This window comes from Lipophrys pholis, assembly GCF_963383615.2.
Source record: "Lipophrys pholis genome assembly, chromosome: 13".
In the NCBI taxonomy this organism is placed as follows: domain Eukaryota; kingdom Metazoa; phylum Chordata; class Actinopteri; order Blenniiformes; family Blenniidae; genus Lipophrys; species Lipophrys pholis.
In genome coordinates this window covers 14,252,523-14,278,731 of record NC_137632.1, presented here as the reverse complement: position 1 = coordinate 14,278,731, position 26,209 = coordinate 14,252,523, and the positions used below count along the sequence as shown (strand labels likewise).

Sequence of the window (26,209 nt, the reverse complement as noted above, 5' to 3'; positions counted from 1 at the left end):
CAGTGGAGCGGAAGGACCAGTCGGCCAGGAATTGAACCGGAGACTCGTCGATTGAAACAAAACTTTATTACATTTAACCAGTCTTCAACAAATGCACCAATTAGAACATCGAAATTGGATCCAACGGAGAACATTTCTCCAAATTTCATTTCTGATGATTTCTTCTCCCTCTTCGGGGGAAGAGGCGGTCAATGTGACAGTGAAGATATGGTTTTTAAATTGAGTATAAAAAAAATTGGCAATGGAAAACATGTACAACTACAGCCTACTAAAGAGTACTTGAAGCTAACGAAAGACAACTCGATATTTAACCATTGATCGGCCTCCTGCTATTAATCAGTCACAGAATTAAGAGTGTAAGCTCAGTGTTGCGCGTTGCCGTGACGATCCCAGGTGGGCGGAGCGAGCAGCGCGGGTCGGACCGGCGTGGGGCCCGTTTGCAGAGCCGGGCGGAGCGGCGGCGTCGTCACGGCGCGTCCAGCTGCTCCAGTAAAGTTCTTCTCCTCTTCTCCAGCTCGCCTTCACTCAGCTCGCTGCCCGACGTGTCCCAGCCGCCCTGGCACAACGCAAGGCGCACAAATTGTTAACGCCACACACAGGGTAGGAGGTGTTTTGTGGCTGTGGTCGGGGTGACGACACCACCGCAGGAGTGACATGCGAGGCTGGGCCATTAAAAACAAAAAACAACCTCATCATAACAACCAAACAGAAATTACCTCCTCTTTGGCTGCTTTCCTTTTCGGGGACTTCAGTTTGGATTCAGCGCGAGATTTCCCCCGAGACTTGTCGTTCTCTTTATCTTTCTCGGCATCTTTCTCGCGCTTCCCATCTCGCTCTCTTCCTTTCTTCTCGGTGTCGGAGTCCGGTGACGCCTGGTGGCCCGCAAGCACAATCGCGTTAGAAAACAGGAGGGCGCGAGGACAAACCTCTCGGGGCTTTCTGTGCACTTACAGACTTGTGACGTCTCTTCTTGGCCTTCTTCTTGTGCTTCTTGGACTTTTTATAGCTTCTCTCTGGTTTCGGGGAGGAAAAGGTTGGTGTCAAAGGCGCATTTCTTCTCTCCTCCACCCTCTGACGTGGTGAAAAACACTCACCGGATTCTCCGCTGGAGGAGCGCTCAGACGGGGACTTGGACTGCGATCGCTTCTTCTTCTTGTGGTATTCCTCCTCTTCGGACTCCGAGCCCTGTCAGAACAAAGAGTGAGTCAGGATGTAAAGCTACAGCGGGACTTTCTAGGGGTTGGAGCTTCTTTCTCTTTCACCGGGTGTTTGCTACTGACCGATCGAGAGCGGGATCGTTTCCTGTGGTGCTTCTTGGATTTCTTCGAGTGCTTCTTTGTCTTGGAGTGGTGATGCTGGCATTCATGCTGGAAGTCAATTCATGTCATTTTACCTCATCGTGTTCATCGCTATTTATTTATTTTTATTTTTTACTTCAATCGTCTTTGAAACTTACCTCCAAAACATGCATGAAATCTTTGAATATTCGCTTCCGTTCTGACTCCAGAGTCACGTCTTCAAAGGCCGACTCTTTCAGGAACCTCTCTCGGACCTGGAACGGCAACACACACCCGTCAGTACATCAAACTCTTGAGTCGGAGTGGCGATGCGTCGGAGTGGCGATGCGTCGCCGTGGCGTCAGACCACAGGAAGCTTTTGCGTGCGGGAGACGACGTACCCCCTCCCAGCTGGCCTCGGGCTCCAGGGGCGGCGTGGCCTGCTTCAGCATGTTCTTGAAAGCAGCTTCTTTTCTCTTCATCTTCCTGGCTTCTTCCTTCTCGCGCTCGCGGTCTCTGGCTTCGGCTTTCTCCAGCAGCTGCACGGGGAAACGGTCGGAGGAGAGCGATTAATGAAAAGACAGAAACGGAAAACAAACAGAAAAGCATCTTTTACACTCCATGGTATAATGATTCAGAGTTTCGTAAAGCGGAGCCGCTGTAAGCTCGTTCTTATAAAACCAGTCTTGGACGAGCGCTGAGTCGGCGTGCCGTGCTGCGTGGAGACAAACGTGAGGAGGCTTACGCTGTTGAAGGCCAGCTTTATATTTCCTGCGTCCAGTGTGGTGGCTCTCTTGTCTGAGCTGATGACCGATCCAAAGTCATCGAAGCTGGTGTTGACTTCAACCAGGAAGCCTTTGTCCTGAGGACGGACATTCAAGGTGAGAATTCATAAAAAGAAAGAAGAAAAAAAAAAAAAGCCCTAATGATCAAGAACACCGACGTTCACCTTGAGTATATCTTTGATGATTCTTTTTTCATCATGGTAGCGAGCTTTCAGGTCTTCCACGTAGAATTTGAAGAGGTCTAAAGGAGTCGAACCTGCAGGAGAAACCGTGCCGTTAGAAGTGCAACTAGTTTCTCATTTAGCAAAGAAAACAGGAATTAGAGCCGACGCAGCAAGAGGAACAAAAGCCAGGGTTCTAAACAATAAAAGCACGTGTGAATAATTCAGAAAAGAGACGTTAAATAAATGCGATGAAAGAAACTGGAGCAGCTCATCCAGCATTGATGTGCTCATGCTCTTCACATGCGTGTCTGTGTCATGTGCTGCAGTGTCGCGGGTCATAGTCACGTGTGTCATGCGGCCACGAGGCGCCACGTGTCCCGAGGCCGGCTGTCCTACCCGGCTGGCCCAGCATGTTGGCGAAGCGGATGTCGGAGCTCAGGGTGGGATACATCTCCATCCAGGCCGACATGGAGTGAAGCTGGCCGTGGTCGTGCAGCTCGTCAAGGAATTTCTGATGGAGAGAAAAAGGATTCAGGGACTCTGTTATTCAGTAACTCCGCGACCGTCCACTCTGAATGCACGCTAAACTGAAGTAAATGAGACCCAGAGCCGTTTCCAGGCCGTCTCACCTGGAAGGCTTCTCTGTTCTTGCGTTGCCGTCTTCTTTCTCGAAGAAGAGTCTTTTGTTTCTCTTCCTCCTCCTCCTTCTCCAGCGCCCGAATGTGCTCCTCAAAACAAATGAGGGCATCTTCCTTGTCCATATCTGTGAACCGAGAACAACAACATCAGTGACTTCACTAGAGGCGTGTGAAAGTACCACCGTCTCTTATATTGTCAGCAATCATTTCAAACGGTGGGAGAAAATGAAGAGTTGTTGCGGTCGTACTTTGCAGCTCCTCGTCCTCTGCGAAGGTGGGGTTGTCTAGCAGGTACTGCTGGGCCTCAGACCAGGTGGTGCGGTACGTGACATTAGCCATGTTGTCCAGGATGTTCTTCAGAGCTTCCCAGTTCCTCTTCCTCAGCTGCTTGGCTTGTTCCTGCAAAGACATGGAGGCGTACCGACGTTAATGTCACACCATCACGGCAGAGGAACTCCACAGCGGGACGAAGCCTCACCTTTTCTTTTTTAGCGAGATAGAACAACACGTCTTCATAGATCTCCAGCCGGTCTCTCTCGGGAACGCAGCTCCACACTTCAAGCTCAGAAAACATTTGTTCTGCTTTCCTGGAATGGAAGCGAAGACGATCCAACTTTCAGAATGTGTTCACACAACGAGCCACATGAGGGCGACATTTCACAGCTCAAATTTCCCAGTGACACATCGCCGATCTCTTTGCACAATCAAGTCACGTGAACAGTAGAGAAGAATTGATGTACAAATATCAATAAAAATTAAAGTAAAGATGGGAGAAGTGTTTCATAATGTCCAGTCGACGCATTCAATTTGCTTGGCTCCTTGACAAGCTTGTTAATTACAAGCGCCAGGAGCCGTGATTGATCTCAGCGAGGCTATAAGGACACACCATCAGGCGGCCGCGCTATCGCCGTCCTGCTGCTGCTCGTCTGTCAGTCCAGATTACAATCCCGGTGCCAGCTGATCTCTGAAACTGGATTATTGTCAAGGTCACCGGTCGATAGTCTGGAAGGATGAAGTGCCCAAGCAAAGAGAAACTTCAAGTCATACGCGGCGTCTCGAGTCACGACTGCAATGTTTAGGTGTCACTGTGTGTCTCACTCCTCACAGGACGGACTGAACCAAGTAAAAGTCTGAGTGAGTGGAGAACGTGTGATGAGCGGCAGTGCGACAGCTCGGAGGAGGTTAAGCGCAGGCCACCGATGCTGTAACTGCGTGATGGCGTGCAAAAGCCACACATGACCTTTTGTTGATCCAATCTGCATAATCATATTGACAATTCAGGGAAACACCAATCAATGCAGGGAAAAACACACATGTTCACCGCGACACTACTGCGGCGCTCACTTGTATCTGGTGGTGGACGTCATCTTGTCGTGGTTCTCCAAGAATCTCTGGAAAGTCTCTTTGGACTCCTTGTACTTGATTCGGGCCTCCTCCTTTTCTTCCTTCTCCGTTTGGACTTTGTAGGCGTTGAATGCCTGCTTCTTTTCACTCAGCTTGGGGAGTGCACTTTGTGGATAAGAGAAGGAGGGAGATCTGAGGTCAGAGATGCTGCTTATCTACTATTGTCAGTAAATGGGATGAACTCCAGCCAGGAGGATGCGGTACCTGTAGCGAGGATCATTGATTATCAATTTCATGGCCTGTTCCCATGAGGAGTTTGAAGAGACGCCCTAAAAATACAGAAAATGAGACAAAATCACACCAGTTTAAAGCAAATATCTTCAAATTACACAGAATACTAAACAGCAAATACAATCCGATGAGCTTTGTATGAAAAACACAGACTAGGTGGAGGAATAATGCAGCATTGGTTTCCTAAAAGTCAACACACACTCTTAATCACTAATAGATGCTGGTTAAGTGGTACAGAGTGGCAATAATTTAAGGAGGACTTATATAAGTGGCTCTTCCTAGGGAGTGACTGTCATCTATTATGAACCGGTTCCACTACCTGCCTCTGCCTTGTCAGTTATTGTAACTCACTGAGGCGTGCCACTTTCTCTTACTGTCCTAATCCAAGATGGCCCCCGGCCTTTGATCAAACAACGCTTATCATAAAGACGGAGGAATAAGGATCTTTCAGGAAATGGCAAGCAGTCTCAGGAGGAGAGCGTTGTGCACAAAATTAAAAAGCATCCAAATATAGCAGCATTCAAGGTAGGCGTCGCCGGGCGGCCGCGCCACAAAGAACACTGCATGTCCACAGCAACAGCAGGTGAAGCTTAGCGGAGACCTCCCAGGGGCTCACGGGGAGGAACAGGGATTAGATCCAGATCAGAATGTTAAACACATCGGGCATTATCAAAGACCGTGGTGGTAAAAAAAAACCAGGTCACATGTTGTTTACCTTTGCTGTAAGTAACACTATCAGGATCAACGACGACTCAGACGATCTTCAATCAACCGAGCCCCCAAATAAAATAAAGAGCGGACGCTTTGAACTCATGAAAATGCTGCGATGCATCGACACCAGAGTAATTCTTTTGATGGACTTCACAGCAAAGCTTTGTCTCTCGGCAGAAACAGAGAAACGAGACTGAAGAGACAGTAGAGCCTGGTGCCTGCAGCGAGCTCAGCTCCACCATAAAATCCCTCCACAGCCAGACTCACCTTCTCCTTGAGCAGCTCTTTAAAAGCCTGCTTGGCCTCCTCCTTCGTGTTCCACTTGTAGGTTTTCTTCTGAAGTTCAGGCCGTTCTTCTTTCACGACTTCAACACTGAGAAGGAGGGAAGACGCCACCGACTTAGTCGTGTAAACAAATACAGCATTTCAGACAGCGGGCGTTTATCACATATTAAGTAGGGTGGATTAAAACAGCCAATTGTTCACAAATAAAGTGTTAAATGAACCTGAACCCAATGTTTTCATTTTCCTGTCTTAAGATATATGATTTAAACCTCAGGTCGAGAGACAGTCCCTCCCTGTGTCAAACCCTGGGTTACTTTGAGTGATTTAGAAAACTCCTGGCCTGAAAGTGAGAGAAATGTTTTGTGGGGCTGCTTTGCAACACAGGGAGGAGACAGTGGAACAGTTCAGGGAGGAGACAGTGGAACAGCTCAGGGAGGAGAGAGTGGAACAGCACAGGGAGGAGAGAGTGGAACAGCTCAGGGAGGAGACAGTGGAACAGCTCAGGGAGGAGAGAGTGGAACAGTTCAGGGAGGAGACAGTGGAACAGCTCAGGGAAACGGTAATATTCTGATAAGAAACATGTCACTTGACGTCGAAACCTCTGAGAACCACATCCGTTTCCAGCACAACTCCAGTAAACTACATAAGAGCAAGCAGATATAGAACAGCTCTTACGTGTGAACAGGTCAGAGTATTACACAGTAGCTGTTCTTAAAACTCTCACTACTACAGGCGGGTCTGGTATGACCTGATATTCTGTGGTACATGTGGCGGGCGAAAGCAGCACATCAAATTTGTACAATTTCATGTTTTATTCATGACTTGGATTGTTATGAAAAGATGGCGATGCACATTTAGAACACGACAAGAATATTTATTATGCAAGACCGCGCCAGCTCATTTTGACATAGTAATATACAAGACTTAATTCATATTTTATTCTTTTCACCATTCATCTTTAATAAAGAAGAGGCGATGATCGGAATCTGGTTGCAGATGTGTGTCATCATGCGGTGACTCTCCACCACTGTGCTCCATTTACACAACATTTTTATTATTAAAAATTCTCATATTTGTTGTGATATTGATTTTGTTGTGCTCAATGCAAACAATTCCCAGCACATGTAGAGACTCACAATACGACGGAGTGTGCCCTGCGCTGTGCGGCAGCTACATCAACCGAAACCTCAGCGTGTCTTGTATTTGCTGAAGTGCTCACGCAGTGTAAAGAAGGGCCCATAACTGTTTACCTTGCCGCGCCCTCGGCCACCGCTGTAGTCTCGGAGGGAGCCACGGGTGCATCCACAGTCTTGACCTCAGCTGCGTGATGCACGGCTGGCTGAGACAGGTGCTCCTCTGAGACCACTGTCGGCGTTTCCACCTCCATTACCGTTGCCATAGTCGCTATATTATCAGTTTGCACGGGCGGAGCTGCAGCACTTCCCAGAGCTGCCGTTGCCTCTGACGTTCTGAAAGCAGAGCATGTTGATGAACATCACTTTCATCACTGCATGGGGAAACATTGTTTAAGAACTGTTGTATTTGTTCATAATATATAGCGGCGTGACCAGCACCAGAAGGTAAACAGGAAGCTCCTTACCCATTCTCCTCTGCTTTGATCATGACTGAAAGAGACAAAGGAAGAACTATGAGGATTCTTCTTTGTATTTCAAAGTATCTATCAGATGAGTGACTGGTGCAGATACGGAAGAATCCAAAAGGATCAACACGTTCTACTATATTTGTGCTCCCTCAAGTCTGTACGTACCCTCTAATTGCATGAAGTAATTTATTGAACAAGCACACAGCAAACCATTAATCATGATGTTAAAAGCTGAGCCACAGAGAGTAACAAGGCAGAGTATGGAACATCACTGCCTTTCTCATAACAGGCATAAGGTCGTCAGACAGCAGCACTTTACCTTCGACATCCTCCAGCTCTTTGGGTTTGGTCCATCTCGACTCTTTTGTCAGGGAGTTGTAGTAATAAGGCTTCCCCGTGTCTGACTTGTACTCTTTCCAAGGGCATTTGGACAACATTTGCTAAAAACGGAAACAAAGCCGAGAAAATGAATTAGCAGCAATAAACTACGGCCGGGAAACTGGTGAAACACAATAAACTAAGAAAGCAACATTTTAAGATTTAACAGTGAGTAAGTAATAATCCTGTTTATGTTATTGTTATAAAAGAACATCTGGCGTGTGACACATTCACACTTAAATCTAATGGTGGCTGTCCCTGCTGAATAGCGGGTCACACGGGGTCATGCTCATACAGAACATGGATGTAAATACGTCTGTGAATAAAAAGTGCTTCCTCCCAGCTGCTTCATAAGCGGATGGCAAACACGTTATGTAAGTGATAAAGATTTGCACCTCTGCCGGAGATTTGAGATCATCGGGTTTCTCCCATGTGGACTGCTTGGTCTCTGTATTATAATAGTAGGTCTTCCCATCCAGTGATTTGTGCTCCGTCCACAGGGATTTCTGAGGCAAACAAAAAACAAAGACTTGAATCAGCCGCTTCATTGTATTTCTTTGTATCTGAAATCCTTTTGCAGTCGCTTGTTAATATCATTAAGCCGTTCACACATCCTTCCGTTCTCAGTGTGCACCGACCTTCTTCGGCTGTTCATCCTGTGGGGATCCATTAGTCGCACTCTGCAGAGACGAGCACATGAGAGGTTGACGGACGGCCGATACGCAGAAGACAGAAGGCAAATTAAAAAAAAACACGGATGACGGTGTAGAACCGTCAAAACTCGTAAACATGCAAACTTCTGCATGTGACTGCAAATTGTGGTAAAACTTACAGACGTTCCCGGAGCGGCAGCTGTGTGAATAAAAACAAAGCTGTCAAACCTACTTCTGATTAAGACAAACATACAAAGTGGTTTATAAAGTGTTTATTTTTACTAAGCTTACCTGTGGAGTCGACGCCAGGCTGTTGGGGGGGGAAAAGAAAATGTTATTACTCAATTATTTACTCTATGAATCAATGTTGAAACGGGAGGTTTACATTGACATGCCTCTACCTCATCGTCAGTAACAGACTTACTGTGCACAGTGGATTGTAACTGACAAAGCTAATCTGATTGTTGCATTAAGTGTCACAGAAAAGTGCAGAATATCAGTCAGCATAACTCTCCTAAAAGTAAAAAAAAAACCCCAACCCAAATAAAATAGTTCAGAAAGGAGTTTCATTTCATCTTTCTTCTTGTTCCATTCTTGTGTGTGGACTTTGTTTATTCTCCCTGTTTGTGTGTGTGTGTGTGTGTGTGTGTGTGTGTGTGTGTGTGTGTGTGTGTGTGTGTGTGTGTGTGTGTGTGTGTGTGTGTGTGTGTGTGTGTGTGTGTGTGTGTGTGTGTGTGTGGTGGGTAATCCTTTGTCCTCACACAGTCCAAACACATGCAGGTTAAGTGGTAAACCAAACATTGCCCATTGCTGAGTGAGTGTGTGTGGTGGACGTCTCTCTGCATGTGCCCCTTAATGGACTGGTGACCAGTTCCTTCGCCCACGGTTCAATGGGATCGACTTCAGATCACCACGCTGCTGAACAAGTAAAGCAATATAGTAAAAAAATGGATGGATGATTAGCTCTCTTTTGGTTCTATTAATTGCTTGGTTCATTTGGCCCCAAGTACCTCCAATTTGCTGTGTGCGTGTGCGCGTGTGTGTGTGTGTGTGTGTGTGTGTGTGTGTGTGTGTGTGTGTGTGTGTGTGTGTGTGTGTGTGTGTGTGTGTGTGTGTGTGTGTGTAACTGATCATGTAAAATGCGTTGGGACTGCTCAGGCGGAGTGATGCTCTAAATAGGTTTTCTTTCACAGTTTTTCATGTGAGGCGAAACTTCCCACCCAGCATACACACTCTCCCGTGAAAAGCTAATTTTCTATTACCATTTGATGTCAGAAGCAGCCTCCCTCACTCTTTTGTTTGATCTTTTTTGTTAATATTTTATATTCTACCAATATAAATTATGCTGCTCAATTCTGCCCATAACCTTGGGTTGTAACAGTCAGTCCCAACGGAACCAAACCAAGAAAGTGAGATGAGAAGTCACACTGTAACCACGTGTTAAATCCAATTTTAATCTGTACTTTGCATCTAAGCTGTTTCATTCCAATCTATGAATGATGATATATCTCTCTCTGTCTCTTTTTTTTTTTAATAGAATCATCAATTTGTAAGAAGCACAAATGCTACTTGGAAACGAACCCCCCCCACAGGTTGGAGGGTGTCTTTAAAACCACGTGATGCTCTGCACAGCACAGGTGGAAAATGTAGTGAGGAAAGTTACCGGTCCCGTTGGCTGTACAGCCGCAGCTGGCATGCGAGGAGGCATCATCATCCCGGGCATCATAGGGGGCATCATGCCCGGCATCTAATAAAAGAAACATCATGAAATATTCATGCCACACTTCCATACTACCAGGAGAAGGCAGACAGTATTAAGACCCAGTGTGAAACGGGGTGTTGGTGAAGGTTGCTTGCGACTGAGGGGTGAAGGTGAGACGAAGCTTATCCGACGCCGTGATTCCACAGCTTGTGATCTGTGTAGGAGCAACGCAAGCATACTACACGGCATCGCCACCTTTCTTAGGCATGCCGACACCCTGATCAAACACCCTTCCCAGAGATTACACCTTTTATGTACGACAGCTTCATATGTTCCTGCAGAATGAGGCCAATTAGTCCTCAATGAATAAATACATGAAGAAACTAAATAACAAGGAGCTACTTGAGAAGGGTCTAATAAGTTAAAAAGAAAAAGGTGGAATACCAAACCAGAAATAAGATTTTAGTTAATGTCCACCTGCAATATCCAGAGATACCCATCAGCCACATTTGTAAAGTGAAAAAGACACAAGAAATGGTGAATAGATATTTTTAGCAACCAGCTAAGTCTGAGAAACACAACCTCGGTTCAATTCACCACAGTTTTCAAACAAGTGACAACAAAAACTTGTGCGATGCGATTAAATAATCCTCGCACACAAATAAAAGACTAAATATCTATAGCGTATGCATGAAGAAAAGCCAGAAGACAAACCCAATGTCAGTCTCTCGACGTTTATGGATATTTGTCTCCTTTGCCTTGTTGGATTTTCGCTAACAGAACTTTATCAATCTTCCACATTTAAATGTAGATTTCTTTTCCTGACAGCTTTTGTCTGCTTATCATCTTCAGCTCACAATTTGTGAATTTATCGAGTTTCCTCCCAATGTGGTTACTTAGCGTTTAATTGAGCCTATTCATTGTTACTGAATATCTTATTTCCTTCAGATTGGATTTGTTTGGATGAAGATTTTTACAATAAGGAAGAGTGATACATTATAGTTACTATTATTGTCTCGGACTTCTTGATGAATCTTATGAGCACTGGGAAATGATCACTCTTTCCATGGGGATCCACCCAAATAACGAAAAACACAAAAATCGAATTTTCTCTGGGACGATGACGACACTTTATAGAAAAGAGGTTTAATTACTTCTGTTGTGATTGGTCTTATTGGAAAACACCATCCAGGCTTTTCTTTTTACACGAGTTTAATCTGTCAGTTTCATTTTAAAGAGAAAAGTGAAGTCATTTTCTTTCTTTGTTCAGCAAATAGATGCATTGATTAGCTTTTACATCTGCCAGTGCACTTTGTCTATGACGGAAGATAAATTAACACGCGAGTGTCATTATGGCCACAGCAATTAGAACAAAAACATACAAACTGATATAGCTAACGGGCTGAAAGAACAATATTGGCATTTTCTTCAAACACCCAATATTGTGCATCTCTTCAGATATCTGTGCCATGGGCACAATCACACAAACGACGAGATATGTAAATGTCATGCGGCACTCAAACTCATGTCATGTTTGATTGTTCCAGGGCGGCTCATGAGAAACTCACGCTGCTTTGACGATTCAATAAGAAGCCATTAGAGCTTGTAACAAGGCTCACCTGTCCCATTGGCGGCGCCCCCATTGGCGGCATTATGCCGGGGGGAATTATACCAGGTGGCATCGGTGTCATGCTGGGCGGCCGCTGTCCCATTGGAGGCATTCCAATGGGAGGGTAGTGAGGCGGTATTCCTGGTGGTCCCATCTAAACACAGGGTGAGAAGAAAAAAATTAATAAAGATTTAATGAACCAGTACCAAGGACCTTTAGATTGGACTAGTTTTAGTTTATTCAACCCTGCAGGATGACTGGCAGCAAAAAGCTACTTCTCAAAACAAAACAAAAAAAAAAAACACATCTCTACTAGTAACTTACAAATGGGGGAGGTATTCCTGAGGGCGGTACACCTGGATAAGGTGGCGCTTGACTCGGGCCACTATTAGCCTCCGATGAAGACTGTCATGAATAGGAAACACCACAGAGTTAGTGAACTCAAATAAGCCAGTGGTGTAAAGGTTTTTATTTTTTTAAAAAAAGATGTATTTAAATCAGAATTATTTCTGAAATATAAAAGTTAAGTCTTTTTTTTAGATTAAAAAAATAAATAAAAAAATCATTTGGCAGCTGCATGCACAATCCAAGATACAGTAGAGTCACTTCATCAATTAGCTTGTTGGAAAAAATAAATAAAAAAACGGAGGCCATTTCATTCATATTTTTCTCATTGTGTAATAAACCCCATCACTTGACAATTTCAGGCAGGTTAATCATTTTGGGGTCATTTACAATCCCTTTTTGGTAATAGGCAGCTTATCCTTTGGTTATGGCTGTTGGGTGGGTCAAAACAAGCAATGTTACACATCAACAACATAATCAATTGTTTGTACAATATTAATAATAAATGTCAGAAGTTAACTCCAGCTATTCGAGAAATAAATAATTGCAGATGTACACTTGTGTCTATCAAACCCATAAATATCTACCGTCAGTATTTTTCAAACAGCAGCATCATCCCACCATAGTGATCCAGTTCACGTGTTCATTTGTATACTTGTGTTACACATCAACATAGAATAATTAACATGTTTAATCCTAAATGATAGCTCCATTGCAATTTAAGCATAAGCACATATACATCAACACAAAATTAAAAAGTTTCATCAAAACTTTATGAAGCTTTGAATCTGATTTCATTGTAGTCTCACACAAACATGTGCTTTAAGTGTTTGACATGCAAAATCTACTAATCTGATTACTAGTCCAGCTGCTCCCATACAATCGCCCCTTAATGGAGATTCTGTGAAATATCAAAACGTGTTGCCAGATTTTTGGATTCGACAAGAAATCTAGATATCACTGCTAAAATATCTATTTTGTACTATATGGTACACCATGAATATATCCTCCAGCTCTGGTGAAATCTAATACAATTAACAAAATGTAAAGACAACTTTAACTAACAAACATCTTGACATACTAGTTAAACAACACACCTTGCCCGAGAATTCCCCTCTGGGATTAATGAAGTATTTATAATCTATTCTAAATCCATTAGTTATAGTCATTTCTCAAGTTTCTTAAACTGTTGTGTCATTTAACAGTTGATGGGGAGAAGTATAGTGTCTGACTGTCGTGAAATATTGGCTTGTAAATGACTATGCAAAAACCAAATAAGTCACATCAATGGTTCTATTCATTTTGAAGTTTGGACGATTTCAATATGGATACAAAGTTATACTTCCAGAATAATTCCTGATCCCACAGTGAATCAATGATTTCCCAGTTATCTTGTACTTTCTCCCAAGCAGGAGTTTCTCAGCAATGTACATATTTGCCGAAATTTTCAAAGGGAGGCTAATTAACTTTGTGAAGGTTGTGGTTTGAGTTGAATGAAATATGTCTAAATCCTGGCACATCACCTGGTGACATGCTATGAAACAAACTAACTTCATACATGTATGAATAAATACTTGGATCATTAAGGTTTAGAATTATACAGTCCTTCTTAGTAACATACAGACGTTGAGCACAATCAACAAAAAGGACTAGTGAAGTAATGCCCTTTCCTTTCAGTGAAGCCATTCAAGTCCAGGATTTAGTCTGCACCACTGCACTATGCCGCTAAGTTAGCCCCATGCTAACGCGGCATACTACCCGGCGGTTTAGAGCGTCTAACGTCAATATTCTGCGATTCAGGCTTAAGAGTTGCTGCTAACAACGCTGGAAAAGCTGGACACAATCACGTGTTGACTTTTGATGGGTTTCGCCCATAACGATAAAATACATTTTTTCTTTGAAACAACCACACTCACCATGTTGACGAGACAGTCGGCAAGCACCCCCGACTGGTTTGGGCACGTCTCAACAACGAGCCACCTGATTGGTTCAGCTCAGGGTGAACGTAGAAAGGGTCAAAGTTTAAATCTTTGTAACATCGTATTGCGTGGGAAATACGCAATACAAATGCGCAGCAATGTTCGGAAACGATCCGCAAAGTACCTGGACGATTTCAAAGTGACTTTATCAGCGCCTGTCTAATAGGATGAAAGAATATAAGCATTATACACCACCAGTATGTTCATATTAAAATTTACTATTAGAACGATTATAGTATTATAAAAGGAGTAAGCCAATTACAAAATACTAATTTTACAAACAAATTAATTACTTATTTATGACTTTAAATAATTGAGAATCAACACACACACAGAGACAGAGAGGGAGAGAGAGAGAGAGAGAGAGAGAGAGAGAGAGAGAAAGTTTTTGAGAGTGCAATTTCACATTTTATTGTGTATAGCTGTAGAAAGATGTCTTTAAACCCCTTTAGAGAATTTCATTCAGAGAAACAAAAGTATTCTTGAATCACTCTCTTCTGTATAATGGTTCAGTTTTTTTCCTTTTCTTAATTTTCAAGTGCTTTAGAATCCCACAAAGCAGTGAAGCTGAAGTGGATTTCAACCGTCAGCGTTCAACCTCAAGCCATCACACAAATCAGGAAATACATGTACTTTTTCAAATTCATTCAAATGAAATATGGTGCAACAGCTTCTTTTTTTTCACATTTGACTCTGATTAAATTAGATTTAAAAATCTGCACCCAGACTGAAATATAGCTATGCTAAATATCTGTAGTTGTTAATATTCATAGGTTATAACGGAGATCAAATTTGATTGTATAAAGCCTCTGAATTAAGATAAATTTGATATCCCTCATTGCTAAAATGCTGATTTGTAGACAATGGCAGTAAATGTTTAGCAGGACAGAACACAGACTTAATGTAAACTGTGCTACGATGCTACACCATTAAAACAGCTCGAAGTGTATGCAAGAAATTACAAATAATTTGGGATATTCATATTTTCATAATTTATGTCTGATCGGCTTACTTACTTCACTACACCTAAATGCCAACAAGTTAATATTTACACATTTTGATCTGCTTTTTCTTTATCCAGTACTGTTTATTTCTTATGGCAAAGAAACTCTCTGATTCATATTTACCTTTGTTTAGAAAACAAATTGCAATTCTGTATTTTTTCATACTCAGGTGTTTGTCGGAGAAATGTTCTTTGAACATAAATACTTTGGGCAGTTTTATTGAATCTAATGATTGTTATTGACTGTGCTATACAATGATGTCCAAATATGCATTTTGGGGAAAAGTACTTGTTCTTTCACTTGATTCTTTTTAAACAAGGGTACAGTTCAACCAGTGTAACAGCTAAATAGTATCATTCTTTTTTTCAGCTTTTGTGAAGTCACTAATAAAAGTAATTCTTTCATGAGATTTTAATGAACACGTAAGTGATCGGGGGCCTCCTTTCAGATGGTGCTATCATTGGATTCTGTGTGATGTGATTCACCCATTTGCAGCCACGGCTTTGAAACCAAATGAAGACAAGGTTGTTCTTTACTCTGTAACAATTGATTTTCTTTCCCCATGTTATTGTGGATGTTATAACAGGTGCCCATTTCAGACGCCGCTCTGGCTGGTGTTCAAAGCACAGCAAAATTACCTTGGTGAATTGGGGATCATTTGGAGAACTGGCTGTGATTTTCCAATTATTGGCTTCTGTGACACAACTCTCTTGGTTGTACAGGGCTGGAATGATTCCCTGTGACAGTAGCAGAAATTATAAATTGGTCGATCCACAGGCTTTCAGTGTAGGCCTAACTGCCATTCGCATGGCTGTGGTTTCCATCGCTCTCTCTTTTTCCTAGCTTGTACATTCAAGCCGTATATTCTCCTCTCCAAACAAGGTTAAACAGTAGTTCACCCATTAGAACGGTTATCCAGACACAAAATTACCCTGATGGCCTTGTGAACACGTTCATATTCATTTATTGCAAATCAATTTTTCTATAAAGATACCACGCAGGCAATCTTTAGCATTTTAAATGAGCAAGGACTGTACTGAAAATCTTCCAAAGTGATAAATGGTTATTACAGATGTACATGACTTGCCGTTTATCTATATGCCTCCCTCTGCGGCTATTTGCTGAGGGGTGCCATTGAAGTGTGAAGCATGCAACAAAGAGTTGGAAAACAGATTAGCCCTCACTTGAGGCCGACTGCAATAAAGTCTGATGCATTTCCTGACAAGCGGTGGAGAATTCCCTATCCATTCTCTTAACAAGCCGAAAAAGGTGACAGAGAGGAGCGGTGATGGATTAAATGTCATTCTGATGATGGGAGTCAGTCAACCAGAGTGCATCAAACATAAACATAAAGCCAGCAGTGAGTCACAATTGGTGATGGATAGATAGATAGATAGATAGATAGATAGATAGATAGATAGATAGATAGATAGATAGATAGATAGATAGATAGATAGATGATAGAAAGAAAGAAAGAAAGAAAGAAAGAAAGAAAGAAAGAAAGAAAGAAAGAAAGAAAGAAAGAAAGAAAGAAAGAAAGAGAAAAAAGAAAGAAAGAAAGAAAGAAAGAAAGAAAGAAAGAAAGAAAGAAAGAAAGAAAGAAAGAAAGAAAGAAAGAAAGATAAATAGCACGAAGAGCTGGCACCATGTAGACATCATTGTTGAATGGAAGTGATGGAATCAATGTGCTATGTCTCCCTCAGAGCAAATTTCACTCTGTTTAACGATATGTACTAGCAGAAATCACCACCAAACTTTAGTACTCTAGTTGTCACAAATGTCAAAGATTTTTCAGATCGATTAGGTGCTGAAACATCCTTTTACTGATTCCCACATCCCAACACATATTTACAATAAGTGCATGGACGTGCCACTTCTACTGCTTTTTAACACAATTTGACTGCACCTCATTCTGTGTGTGTGTGTGTGTGTGTGTGTGTGTGTGTGTGTGTGTGTGTGTGTGTGTGTGTGTGTGTGTGTGTGTGTGTGTGTGTGTGTGTGTGTGTGTGTGTGTGTGTGTGTGTGTGTGTGTCTGTGTGTGTCTGTGTTTGATTGATTGATTGATTGATTCACAATATATGAGGTAGTCAATGTGTGCCTCTGGCCTGAGTCCAGCCTGCTGCTGACCTGCCTTTCGGGAACTCTTCTCTCATCTGACAATTGGCTTCCTGTCAGCCATGTTCTCATTATCTATTAGCAAATCACAGTATTACATTAGCACCGCGCTCTTCAATCTCCCCTTCGTTAAAACAATAATAAATTTTTAAAAAAGGGATCAGCACGAGCTCTGTTTATTTGCTATCAGTCAGAGGCTTCACAAAACAAGCAAAGATGGATTTGCTTTGCAAATAAGTATTTATCTAGTGTTTTTTGTTTTTCATTCAGCTTTCTTCAGTATTGCAAGGATTTCACACGTCCCTGCCATCTTTTCGTCTGCCACGACTATAGTGATAATGAGCCTGCTTTAAAATTGAATGGCTGTGATATGCTGATAAAATGGTTTAGAAATGAGACAGAATGACTGACTGACTTGGATACTAATCTTATAAAAAACACTGGTCTACTTAATGCCTATGGCCATTTTGGTGGAGTTTCTGTTTTCCTCTGTGCCTGTGTGAGTTGTACGCTTGTCAGTGGGATCATTGGTGTTTTTTTTCAGTAGCATAGCAGCAAGATCCAGGAAGAGAAAAGCGAGATTCGATTTTTTTTTTTCTGAAAATAAAAACACAAATCTGGTCTGTTAACCAAACACCTTCTGTAGGAAATGTTTGTGTGTGTGTGTGTGTGTGTGTGTGTGTGTGTGTGTGTGTGTGTGTGTGTGTGTGTGTGTGTGTGTGTGTGTGTGTGTGTGTGTGTGTGTGTGTGTGTGTGTGTGTGTGTGTGTGTGTGTGTGTGTGTGTTTGTGTCTGTCTTCCTCCTTGTGTTAGTTGTGATCGCCTCCAGCCCTACATGATACTGTTGTGTGATTGAAACTTGTTCAGTTTAAAGACTTTTCCACCCTGGGGATGGCTGCTGACCAATGAAGACATTATATGAAAAAGCTTGACCCCCGAGATGCCCCTCCTGAAACTGTACACAATCTCCAACATGCCATGTGACGCCTGGTTCATATTTGGCTTTCATGTGTGAGTTCTTACATTTCTAAAGTTTCTAGTGGCACCTGCTCTTGCGATGTCAATTCTTAGCCAGATTTGGACAACTATTTTTGGTACTATTCCTCGCTGGGTAGCAATTATCACACAGCAGTCAGCACAGAAAGCTGTTGATTGCTGAGCACCAGCTGATCGCAGACTTTCTTTCTGAAAGAGCTGCTGATTTCAAAGCTATCAATCACTTAGGTCAACTGGTTTACTGTACCTTCCTTTTGCATTGGTCTACACCTACCCATCCAGCCACCCACACAGACATACTGCATTGGTCATTTCGTTTTTTTGGAAAATGTAACGTTTTGAGGATATTTGAGCTTGTGTGTGTGTGTGTGTGTGTGTGTGTGTGGGTGTGTACTTGTACTTGTACTTGTACTTGTCTGCTTCTATACTCCATGTGGCCGATGTAATTTCAATTCCATCTTATAAGGAAATTGGAAACTCTAAAGTCACCTCTGTATGTAATCAATATGGAAAAGGTGGGCATTATGGATCCAATATACATAGTTTAAAAATCAATCCAGAAACAGCTTCTTTTTATTTTTTCAAAGCTATTGAAGTTGTATATTGTCTATTAAATATGTGCTTGGGTTAGTGGAGAAGATTGCAATAACTCTCCTGTCTAACACATGCAGCTGCAGAAAAAAAATCTGGAAACAGTAGGAAACAGATAAAGAAAAGAAAACAAACATAATTTGCTTCTGAATAACAGGACAACAAACACGCAGAAAATAACAGACAGACTAGTTGTTTCCAACCGATTTCTTGTTAAAAAAAAAAAAAACTTCAGAAAATGGGACTTCAGCAAGATAAAAGACTGGTGATTCATTTCTCGCCCTTGAGTGACACCCACATGGCTCTCTCAGCCCCCCCATTTCTCCCGTCCCCCATTTCAGCACCAGGGAAGATGATAGGTTTGATTAAAATGATTGTCATCATGCCTGTAATAAAACTTTCTTGTTTGAAATCCATTCACAGCCTATTTTTGCTCCACTGGACGCTGCAGATGTTTTCATTTAGTGTTCACGTGTATAATTTGTGCCCAGCTACATGCGACAAAGGATCTTTAAAACACAGTTTCTGATTAGATATATCTGAGGTAGAAATGAAAGTGTGGACCTGTTATCCAGACTGATGTCCAGCTGTGGACATGTTCTCGCTGCTGTGTCTGTACCCTGTAATGAGAGGCTGGAGGAAAAAAAAGGTGGGGAGCAGAGGAAGCAACAAGAGGATGCCGCAGGGATTACGTGTAATAGCAGCCCTGGAAATGGACTTTTATGCTCCATGTCCCACATTTCAAATTTTCTGCAAAATATTCTGTTGTTGCTGTGTGTGCTCCTGATTGCTCTGATGGAAGCTTTGCAAGGACCACATGGTAGCTGGAAATGTCTTTGCCCTATATGGAGCAAATAGTAGTTTATCTGAAAGAAATAAAGCTACTATTTCAGGTTTTTCTCAGGACAATTTGAATGTCTTCAGGTCAGATTGTTCATGATAGCTTCTGTTGGGCTATTCAAGTAATTGTTGTGGGCTTGTTTTTGGGTCTTTGTGAAGTTGTTGTACGTGATAATGTGTCGTTGGGCAGACAAGAACGAGACACACATAAAGGTGACCATTAATTTGGAGTCAAATGTGTACAGATAGAAATTAAGATGTGTGGCTAAGCGTACTTCTGTACCGTGTTATTTTACTCAGGGTCATGGGGGTGGTGGGGTGGGGGTGCGGGAGCGGGAGCCACCCTGTTCAAATAAGACATGAGACACAAATGATTTGGGGTTTTTATATGTAGATTATAATATTACATAACCAAATAGTATCATCAGAAAATGTTGCTCGTCTAATAAATGTTTCTTGGGTCTAAGTACTTGAAATGTGCAATGTTTTAAAACCAAGGGTGAATCAAAATGTTGCATTTACATTCAAAAACTGTGTCTAAACAGAGAAATGCATGGCAGTCTAAATGCCTGCTTGTTAATTTACACTCTCCTATTATCGTCACACTGACGATGATTGCAGCTCTTTGTCTCGCTGGCATTCCCCAGTGCACAGTGTTATAAGCAATTCCATTCACACATCCATCTTCTCCACTGTGCACTGCTTAAAACTGAAAGAGGAGTTCAACTATTTAAGGAAAACTATTGCTTTGAACTGTTTATAGTGTGTTAAGTCAAACAAAAAGAAATAATGGTGGAGGCAACAAACAGACAAACATGTTTTGTTTAGATAGGTTTCGAAAATAAAGTTAATATTACCAATTTACTTTTGAAAACGTTCACTTAAAAGAACAGAAACACATTAAACATTTGTCTTTTAAAGCATGTAAAGCACTTTGTGCAACAGAATGTATGAAATGTGCTATACAAATAAAATAAAATTTAATTCAATGATTTGATTTGATAATTTGATTAGAAGGCAGTTAAGACAAATTGGACCTCTTGTATAGTAGTCCAGTGGACTCTATATGATATATCAAATTGTGATGTAAGCATCAGAATTAGCACACATATTTATGAGATATTCCTTGTTTAAAATTCAAGATTGATTTTTTTATAATATGATAAAATAGATGTATCTGCAATCTGCCTGTCTAAATGTTTTACCCACTTTAGGATGGATCTTATAGTGAGCAAATTGTAGGGTGTTCAGTTCATCACATGAAAATAAGCACCTACATATAGAAAGCATCAATTTCTCTTGAAAGTGCGTCTTTGGTCTGTGGAACTAATTGAGAAAACCCACACAAGTGAAGGAAAACCAAGCAATCAAGTTTTACAGTGATGATTACAGTCCCTACATGTCAGTTTAATTAAAACTACAATTGTCCACCAAATGTGTGCAGCATCACGAATACTGATAGTCATGGGAAGTTATGCTCAAACATGACATGATTATTTGAGCCACTGGATTTTCTCAGCTTATCTCAATGAACAGCGTGCGGGTTTACAGTGTAATCTGCGGATCAGATGTGGCTTTTAAGAACACTCTCTCCACACAGCTCTCACAAGATTACTTTGAAATGTATAGACTGCTTTCAAGAGAGTAGCCCATTTAAACCCATCTAATATTAGTCCTATCTCTGAGGAGCAGCATAGGACTTTCTTATGCGGCGCAAGAGAAAAAAAGACGGAATCAATAAGCACATTGACTTGCAGTGATGAATGCAATTCCTGTTATTTAGTCACTCCTCTCCTCACAGAACATTGTGTTCAGAACATGAATGAGCGGTCAATTAGCTATTACAGTGCTCATTTGTCTGTTATTAATACCCTACTTGTCAATCAGACGGAGTGACTCCATGGAGATAATAACACTCACGAAACCTTCTGAATCTCAATGCATGTGAGGCAATGATCAGAGGGAAAATATTCATGATCAGAACTAACGGTAGGCCCGATGTGACATCTGTTTGTGAAACCGAGCATGTCTGTTTTGAAAGATTGCCGAGATCAGGTGGATAACCAACATCAGCTGTGGAATGAGACTCGGAGTTCCCAGAAGGGACCACTATGGGTAGTGTACTGTAAAATGGGGCATTGGTGGCAGGTTCACCACACCTTGCTGAATCCCACAATATCTGATGGAAATGTTCATTCAGAGGAACCATTTGACATCTGTTATGAAAGAGAACTGAATGTGTAACACACAGGAATGCTTCAAAACATCTGGCAGCACCAATTAGACGCGCAACGCTGATCGCTTGGGCCACAGGAGACCAGAACAACAAGTTCTGAAGTTTTAGTCATAGAAGTTAACTTGGAAATACATTAATTTGCCGCATGAATGAACAAATATCAAGAGGGGTCCTAATAATGTGCTCACACCAGTGAAAATGCCATTACTGACAGTGTGAAAAGTCACAGCTGCAAAACATGACAATGTCAGGAAAGATATGGCATTTTGTGTGCATTACCTGTCATCCATCCATATTCTATACCACTTCATCCAACTATTAGATGCAGGCCATGGTTAATACACTGAGGCGGTGGTTTGCTTCACCAACAAGAATACTAGTCTATTCTATGCTTAGATCCTGTGTCAGGTTTGCTTGTCCTCCTTATGTGTCGCAGCAGTCTCAAAGTACATAATATCACCGTTAGTTTGAGTGCATGCGATTGACCCACCATTATCTTGCAAGGTACTTCCACATGAAGAACAAAACCAAAGAAAAGTCACTCATTTTTATGTCAATGATACAGGTACACAAACTAAATAAACAACTTTTTAAGTCTTCTGAAGGAAAAACTGAGAGAAACATTATTCAATGTCACCAAAATAACTTCTCAAAAATGTAATAGATGTGTCAAAACCTCTTTTTTTTTTTTGCTGTGAAGTTGTCATGTGGCCTTTTTGGACTGTATTATTACAATGGAGAGTCAGCTGTGGTGATTTTAATTGAAGCGTCACTTTTATTTATTAACGTGTCATTTTTTTAGACACGTTTCTAAATGATAGCTGTGGACATGAAACAATTCCCCGCATCACATTTTACTTATCAGAAATGGAATAATAATATATTTATGTGTATTTCTTTTTCTCTTTTCTTTCCTTGCAACTCTACTTTCTGACCTACATTGAAAACTGAATTTCAAGGCCATCTCAGGACCCGTGAGACCCTCCAAGAGTCAGACAGACCCATTGTCCTCCCAGATGTGACACCTGACACGGCATTATAATTTTCGGCTCACTGAAAGCACCTGCTTCAAGTCTGTAATGAGTATGCAAGAGTTTGCTGCGCATCAACCACATGGCAAAAAAAAACCCCAACCTGCTGGAAACGCTGTACACAGGCAGAAAGTAATGACCTCAAGCCAGAAGCTTGTAGGTTGACAGCATTTAAAATCATTCACCACCTTAACCCCTTCACACATGTGATACGTAATTATACTGCTGAATTAATCTGATGAGCTGTTGTTTTCCGTCGGTCTCTCTTCACTATACACTGTTATTTTAAGGATTAATCCACCGTGCATGACCCTTTTCTTTTTGTTTGCTTTAACCACAAAGAGAAATGTGAGTTGTTGTTTGTTTTTGATCAAAACACTCCATTTGTAAATTTTCATATTCTAGCAAACAGACTTACATTTATCTGATTAGACATTGTGTTTATTTCACATTTCATTTTGTTTCATTTAAAAGAATGATACTATGGATTAATTGATCATCATTTGTTCCTTGTACAATTAAAATGACAACTATATGTTTTGCCTCATATTTCTGTTGGCATATCGATCTACTGTTACACGCCACGCTTACGCCCCTTTCCATGGGGGGAAAACCCATTTTCAATGTGATCTGAAAGACCTATTTTCCAACCAAATTCCATTTGTTATAAGTCATGTCAATTGTGTAAAGATCTCCATCTCCCATTGCATCATTAAAGGTTAATTAAAGCTGAAACTATTCTTAACAAGAAGTGTCTGTCTAAATTAAATGTGTCCTTGACTTTATTTTGAGGATATCTAAATGTGTTTTTCGCCGTGAAGAAAAATGTAATAAATGTAACACTGTGTAATAATTGACAATACTAAAATAGTGTTGCACTTCTTAAGCTACTTAGGATTCTGTGAAAGAGCAACGTAATGGCAGATGTTGAAGAGAGCATGAGTCACACGCAGCCTCTTCACAAGGAGAATTAATTAACTCAGCCAACTGAAGTTCGAGGGAGGAATAAACACACTCACTAAACAATGAAAGAGATTTAAAAAATAATGAAATATTAAAGGAAGATGTCTGTTGTTGTTGTTGTTGTTGTTGTTGTTGTTGTTGTTGTTGTTGTTGTTGTTGTTGTTGTTGTTGTTGTTGACATGTGCAAACTGAGTTTAGTCAATCTCAGTCATGCTTGGGAACCAATAATATACGTAAACATACAAAGTTATATCACGAATCATATTTTCTTGAACATCTATAACTCCCAGGCTTTAAGGAATTTTATTTTATTTATTTTTTAATGTGGAAAGAACAAAAGTTGTTAACGAAGTGTGGAATTTTACAATTTCTCCCAGCTACATTTCATCCAAATTGGCCACGTCTGAATGTGTCTGCGTCTGACAATCCCGGATTGTTAATTAGACATCATGTTGAACTGTCATTCACTGTTTGCCTGACTTATTTAATTTGCTCCTTTCCAAATGCTCTGTTCCCCCTTATCTCCAGGAAACAGTTGGGCTCGAGCCATCTCCCCACCAGCTCTCATTTAGGCTGCGACAGTTTTGTTGACTTCACACATGGAGCAGTCCCTTTGTGCTTCTTTTTCAGAGACTCTGATAGTCCAGGTCTGTCCCGTCAGACTTGAGACGGTCGTTTAATTAAAAGACTGTTGTCGGGTGTTTTCCACTATCTAGCCTCGAGCTATATCACTCTCTCACTTCAAAGGTCAAGTGGTTTTAAAGGCACATACTGTTGGTACGTCTTCTTTTTAAATGCAGTTTCCATTTGATCAATGACGTCTATGAATTTTTTTTTCTTGTAATATTTTGGTCACATTTAAATAGAGTTCATCAGCATCATTAACTACTGCCCCCTATCTTCTGCAGACTGTGACAAATGTGTGATATTAATCAGCATGGTAATGTTTAATTGTTTGGATAACAGATGCCCAAACGTCGCTGTAATGATGCACCCCCATCACCGAGCACAAATAAACGCCCCGCAGCTCTCTCTGAAGGCCCTCGTCATCGCTGATATGAATTAAGATATAGACGCACAACATGATTCATGTCAACTTTTAAAGTATTTTCAAAACAAAGGGAATGAAACGAGGATGCCAGAAAATGCAGCGCAGATGACTATTTTATAGAAAAGCGCAAACAGGCAGCTTAGAGTTTCAACAAAATGTTCCCCGTTGTGCCATTTTCCACGGTGTTCAATTACTTGCACCTGAAATGACAGCTACTGTGTTTAGCCTCATAATTGTGTCTACATAAGGATCTGCTGTTACATACATTTGTGGCTGAGCTCGTGCTGCAATACACATAGAATACTACTTATTTCAAAATACACAATGTTTATAAATCAGGGACACTGAGCTCAGTGCAAACAAACTACTATGAATCTTCCCATTAAAATGTTAAAAGTCAAAGTCAAACTATTATATAATTTACTTGTGCCACACGTGTTTGATGTTTGTTGAAAAATACTGTTCGGTTTGATTCAGCAGTGGCAACTTTACTTTGCAGAAATCCAGCTCACAGATGTCACTGAAATTTTAGACATGTGATCAAAGTGGCAGACACTTTCTATAAATATTGTAATGAGAAACTATTATAGGAGAAGGTGAAGAAATCAATCAACACGTGGCAGCAGTTGTGTGAAGCAGGTAGAGACCGAACAAAGGCATAAAGACTTTTTAACCGACTTCTCACCTGTGGCTCGTGTTTTGTTTGGCCATGATTAATTAATCTGAATAAATTGGATAAAAAGATGTTATGTAAATAACAAAAAGAGGCTTATTAATTATATTTTATTGTTATTGATTAACAGTGACCTTCTTCTAGGGAGTCAAATCAGTCAGTTATAAAAAAACAATATTTTCTAATCAATATAAACATTTGGTCTTCGTGTTTTTGTCAAAACTCTCTGGTTGACCACTTGTGAATGAAAACCTTGCTTTTCCCCCAAATTCTAATTGGAAGTGTGTTTGAACTGTGTACCTTTGTCATGCACTGACATGGATGGAAGCAACTGTTTCATTTTGGCACTCATTTACACATTCATTCATCTTTGAGTGTTCATATCAGGAGAAAAGAAAGAAGTCTATAAAATGCACACTCTCCAATGAACAATATTCTTGATAGGAGTGCATGTGACGAGTCAATTTTTCCCACTCAACACCAAATAAAAGGTGATCAAGAACAATGCAGTCATTCAGCGTGAGTGTGAACAGGAATTTACCAGTGATTGTGGCGTTATTGTTTGACTGGCAGCTGCTCCTTGTTCGAGTCTCTTATTAGATCTGCAAGCCCACTCACATGCTCATTTCCATAATAATCTTTGAGGGGTGTGATGCCTATTATCTTTTGACCTGAACATGGAAGCAAAGGGCCGGAGCGAGAGACATTACTTTATTTCCGGACGACTCGAAAGGGAAGAACGGCCCCCTGAATAGCAATTTGTTGTCTGTGGAATGCATGTGATGCTTTAACCACAAACAAAGTCGAGGACTCACACTGGCCACGGCTGAATATGTATCAACCATCTCTCTGCTCCCAGACTGCTCTCACCGTGTCCCGGCTACTGAATCTCAGCATGTCAGTTGCCTTCTGTCAAATCTGTCCGACCTGCCAGTCATCTCAGCCC

At 41.3% G+C, this 26,209-nt stretch overlaps 1 protein-coding gene across 2 annotated transcripts; it reads right to left on the bottom strand.

Moving 5' to 3' along the window:
• Nucleotides 1–47: 47 nt before the first annotated feature.
• Nucleotides 48–13,752, bottom strand: prpf40a (PRP40 pre-mRNA processing factor 40 homolog A). Of its 2 annotated transcripts, none has more exons than XM_080478385.1 (26): nucleotides 13,702–13,752; nucleotides 11,451–11,594; nucleotides 9,793–9,876; nucleotides 8,421–8,439; nucleotides 8,309–8,328; nucleotides 8,115–8,156; nucleotides 7,872–7,982; nucleotides 7,418–7,538; nucleotides 7,096–7,120; nucleotides 6,746–6,964; nucleotides 5,478–5,583; nucleotides 4,473–4,537; nucleotides 4,209–4,373; nucleotides 3,343–3,451; nucleotides 3,113–3,263; nucleotides 2,856–2,989; nucleotides 2,572–2,737; nucleotides 2,227–2,318; nucleotides 2,023–2,139; nucleotides 1,679–1,816; nucleotides 1,457–1,552; nucleotides 1,281–1,367; nucleotides 1,095–1,185; nucleotides 952–1,013; nucleotides 717–872; nucleotides 48–556 (listed from the first exon to the last, which is right to left on the bottom strand). In XM_080478385.1, the coding sequence occupies exons 1-26, from the start codon at nucleotides 13,702–13,704 to the stop codon at nucleotides 467–469; spliced, it is 2,613 nt and encodes an 870-aa protein (XP_080334511.1). In that variant the 5' UTR covers nucleotides 13,705–13,752; the 3' UTR covers nucleotides 48–466. The 2 variants fall into 2 exon arrangements, with proteins under 2 accessions (XP_080334511.1, XP_080334512.1); XM_080478386.1 differs by having other exon boundaries at nucleotides 2,623–2,737.
• Nucleotides 13,753–26,209: the final 12,457 nt, after the last annotated feature.

What these genes read in the sequence shown, in the direction of transcription:
- prpf40a (XM_080478385.1), bottom strand. An exon ending in CTCGTGGCCGCATGACACAC is followed by an intron (nt 2,319 to 2,571) that starts GTGACTATGACC and finishes TTTCTCCTGCAG; the next exon opens with GTTCGACTCCTTTAGACCTC. An exon ending in AGAAGAGACGTCACAAGTCT is followed by an intron (nt 873 to 951) that starts GTAAGTGCACAG and finishes GCGGGCCACCAG; the next exon opens with GCGTCACCGGACTCCGACAC.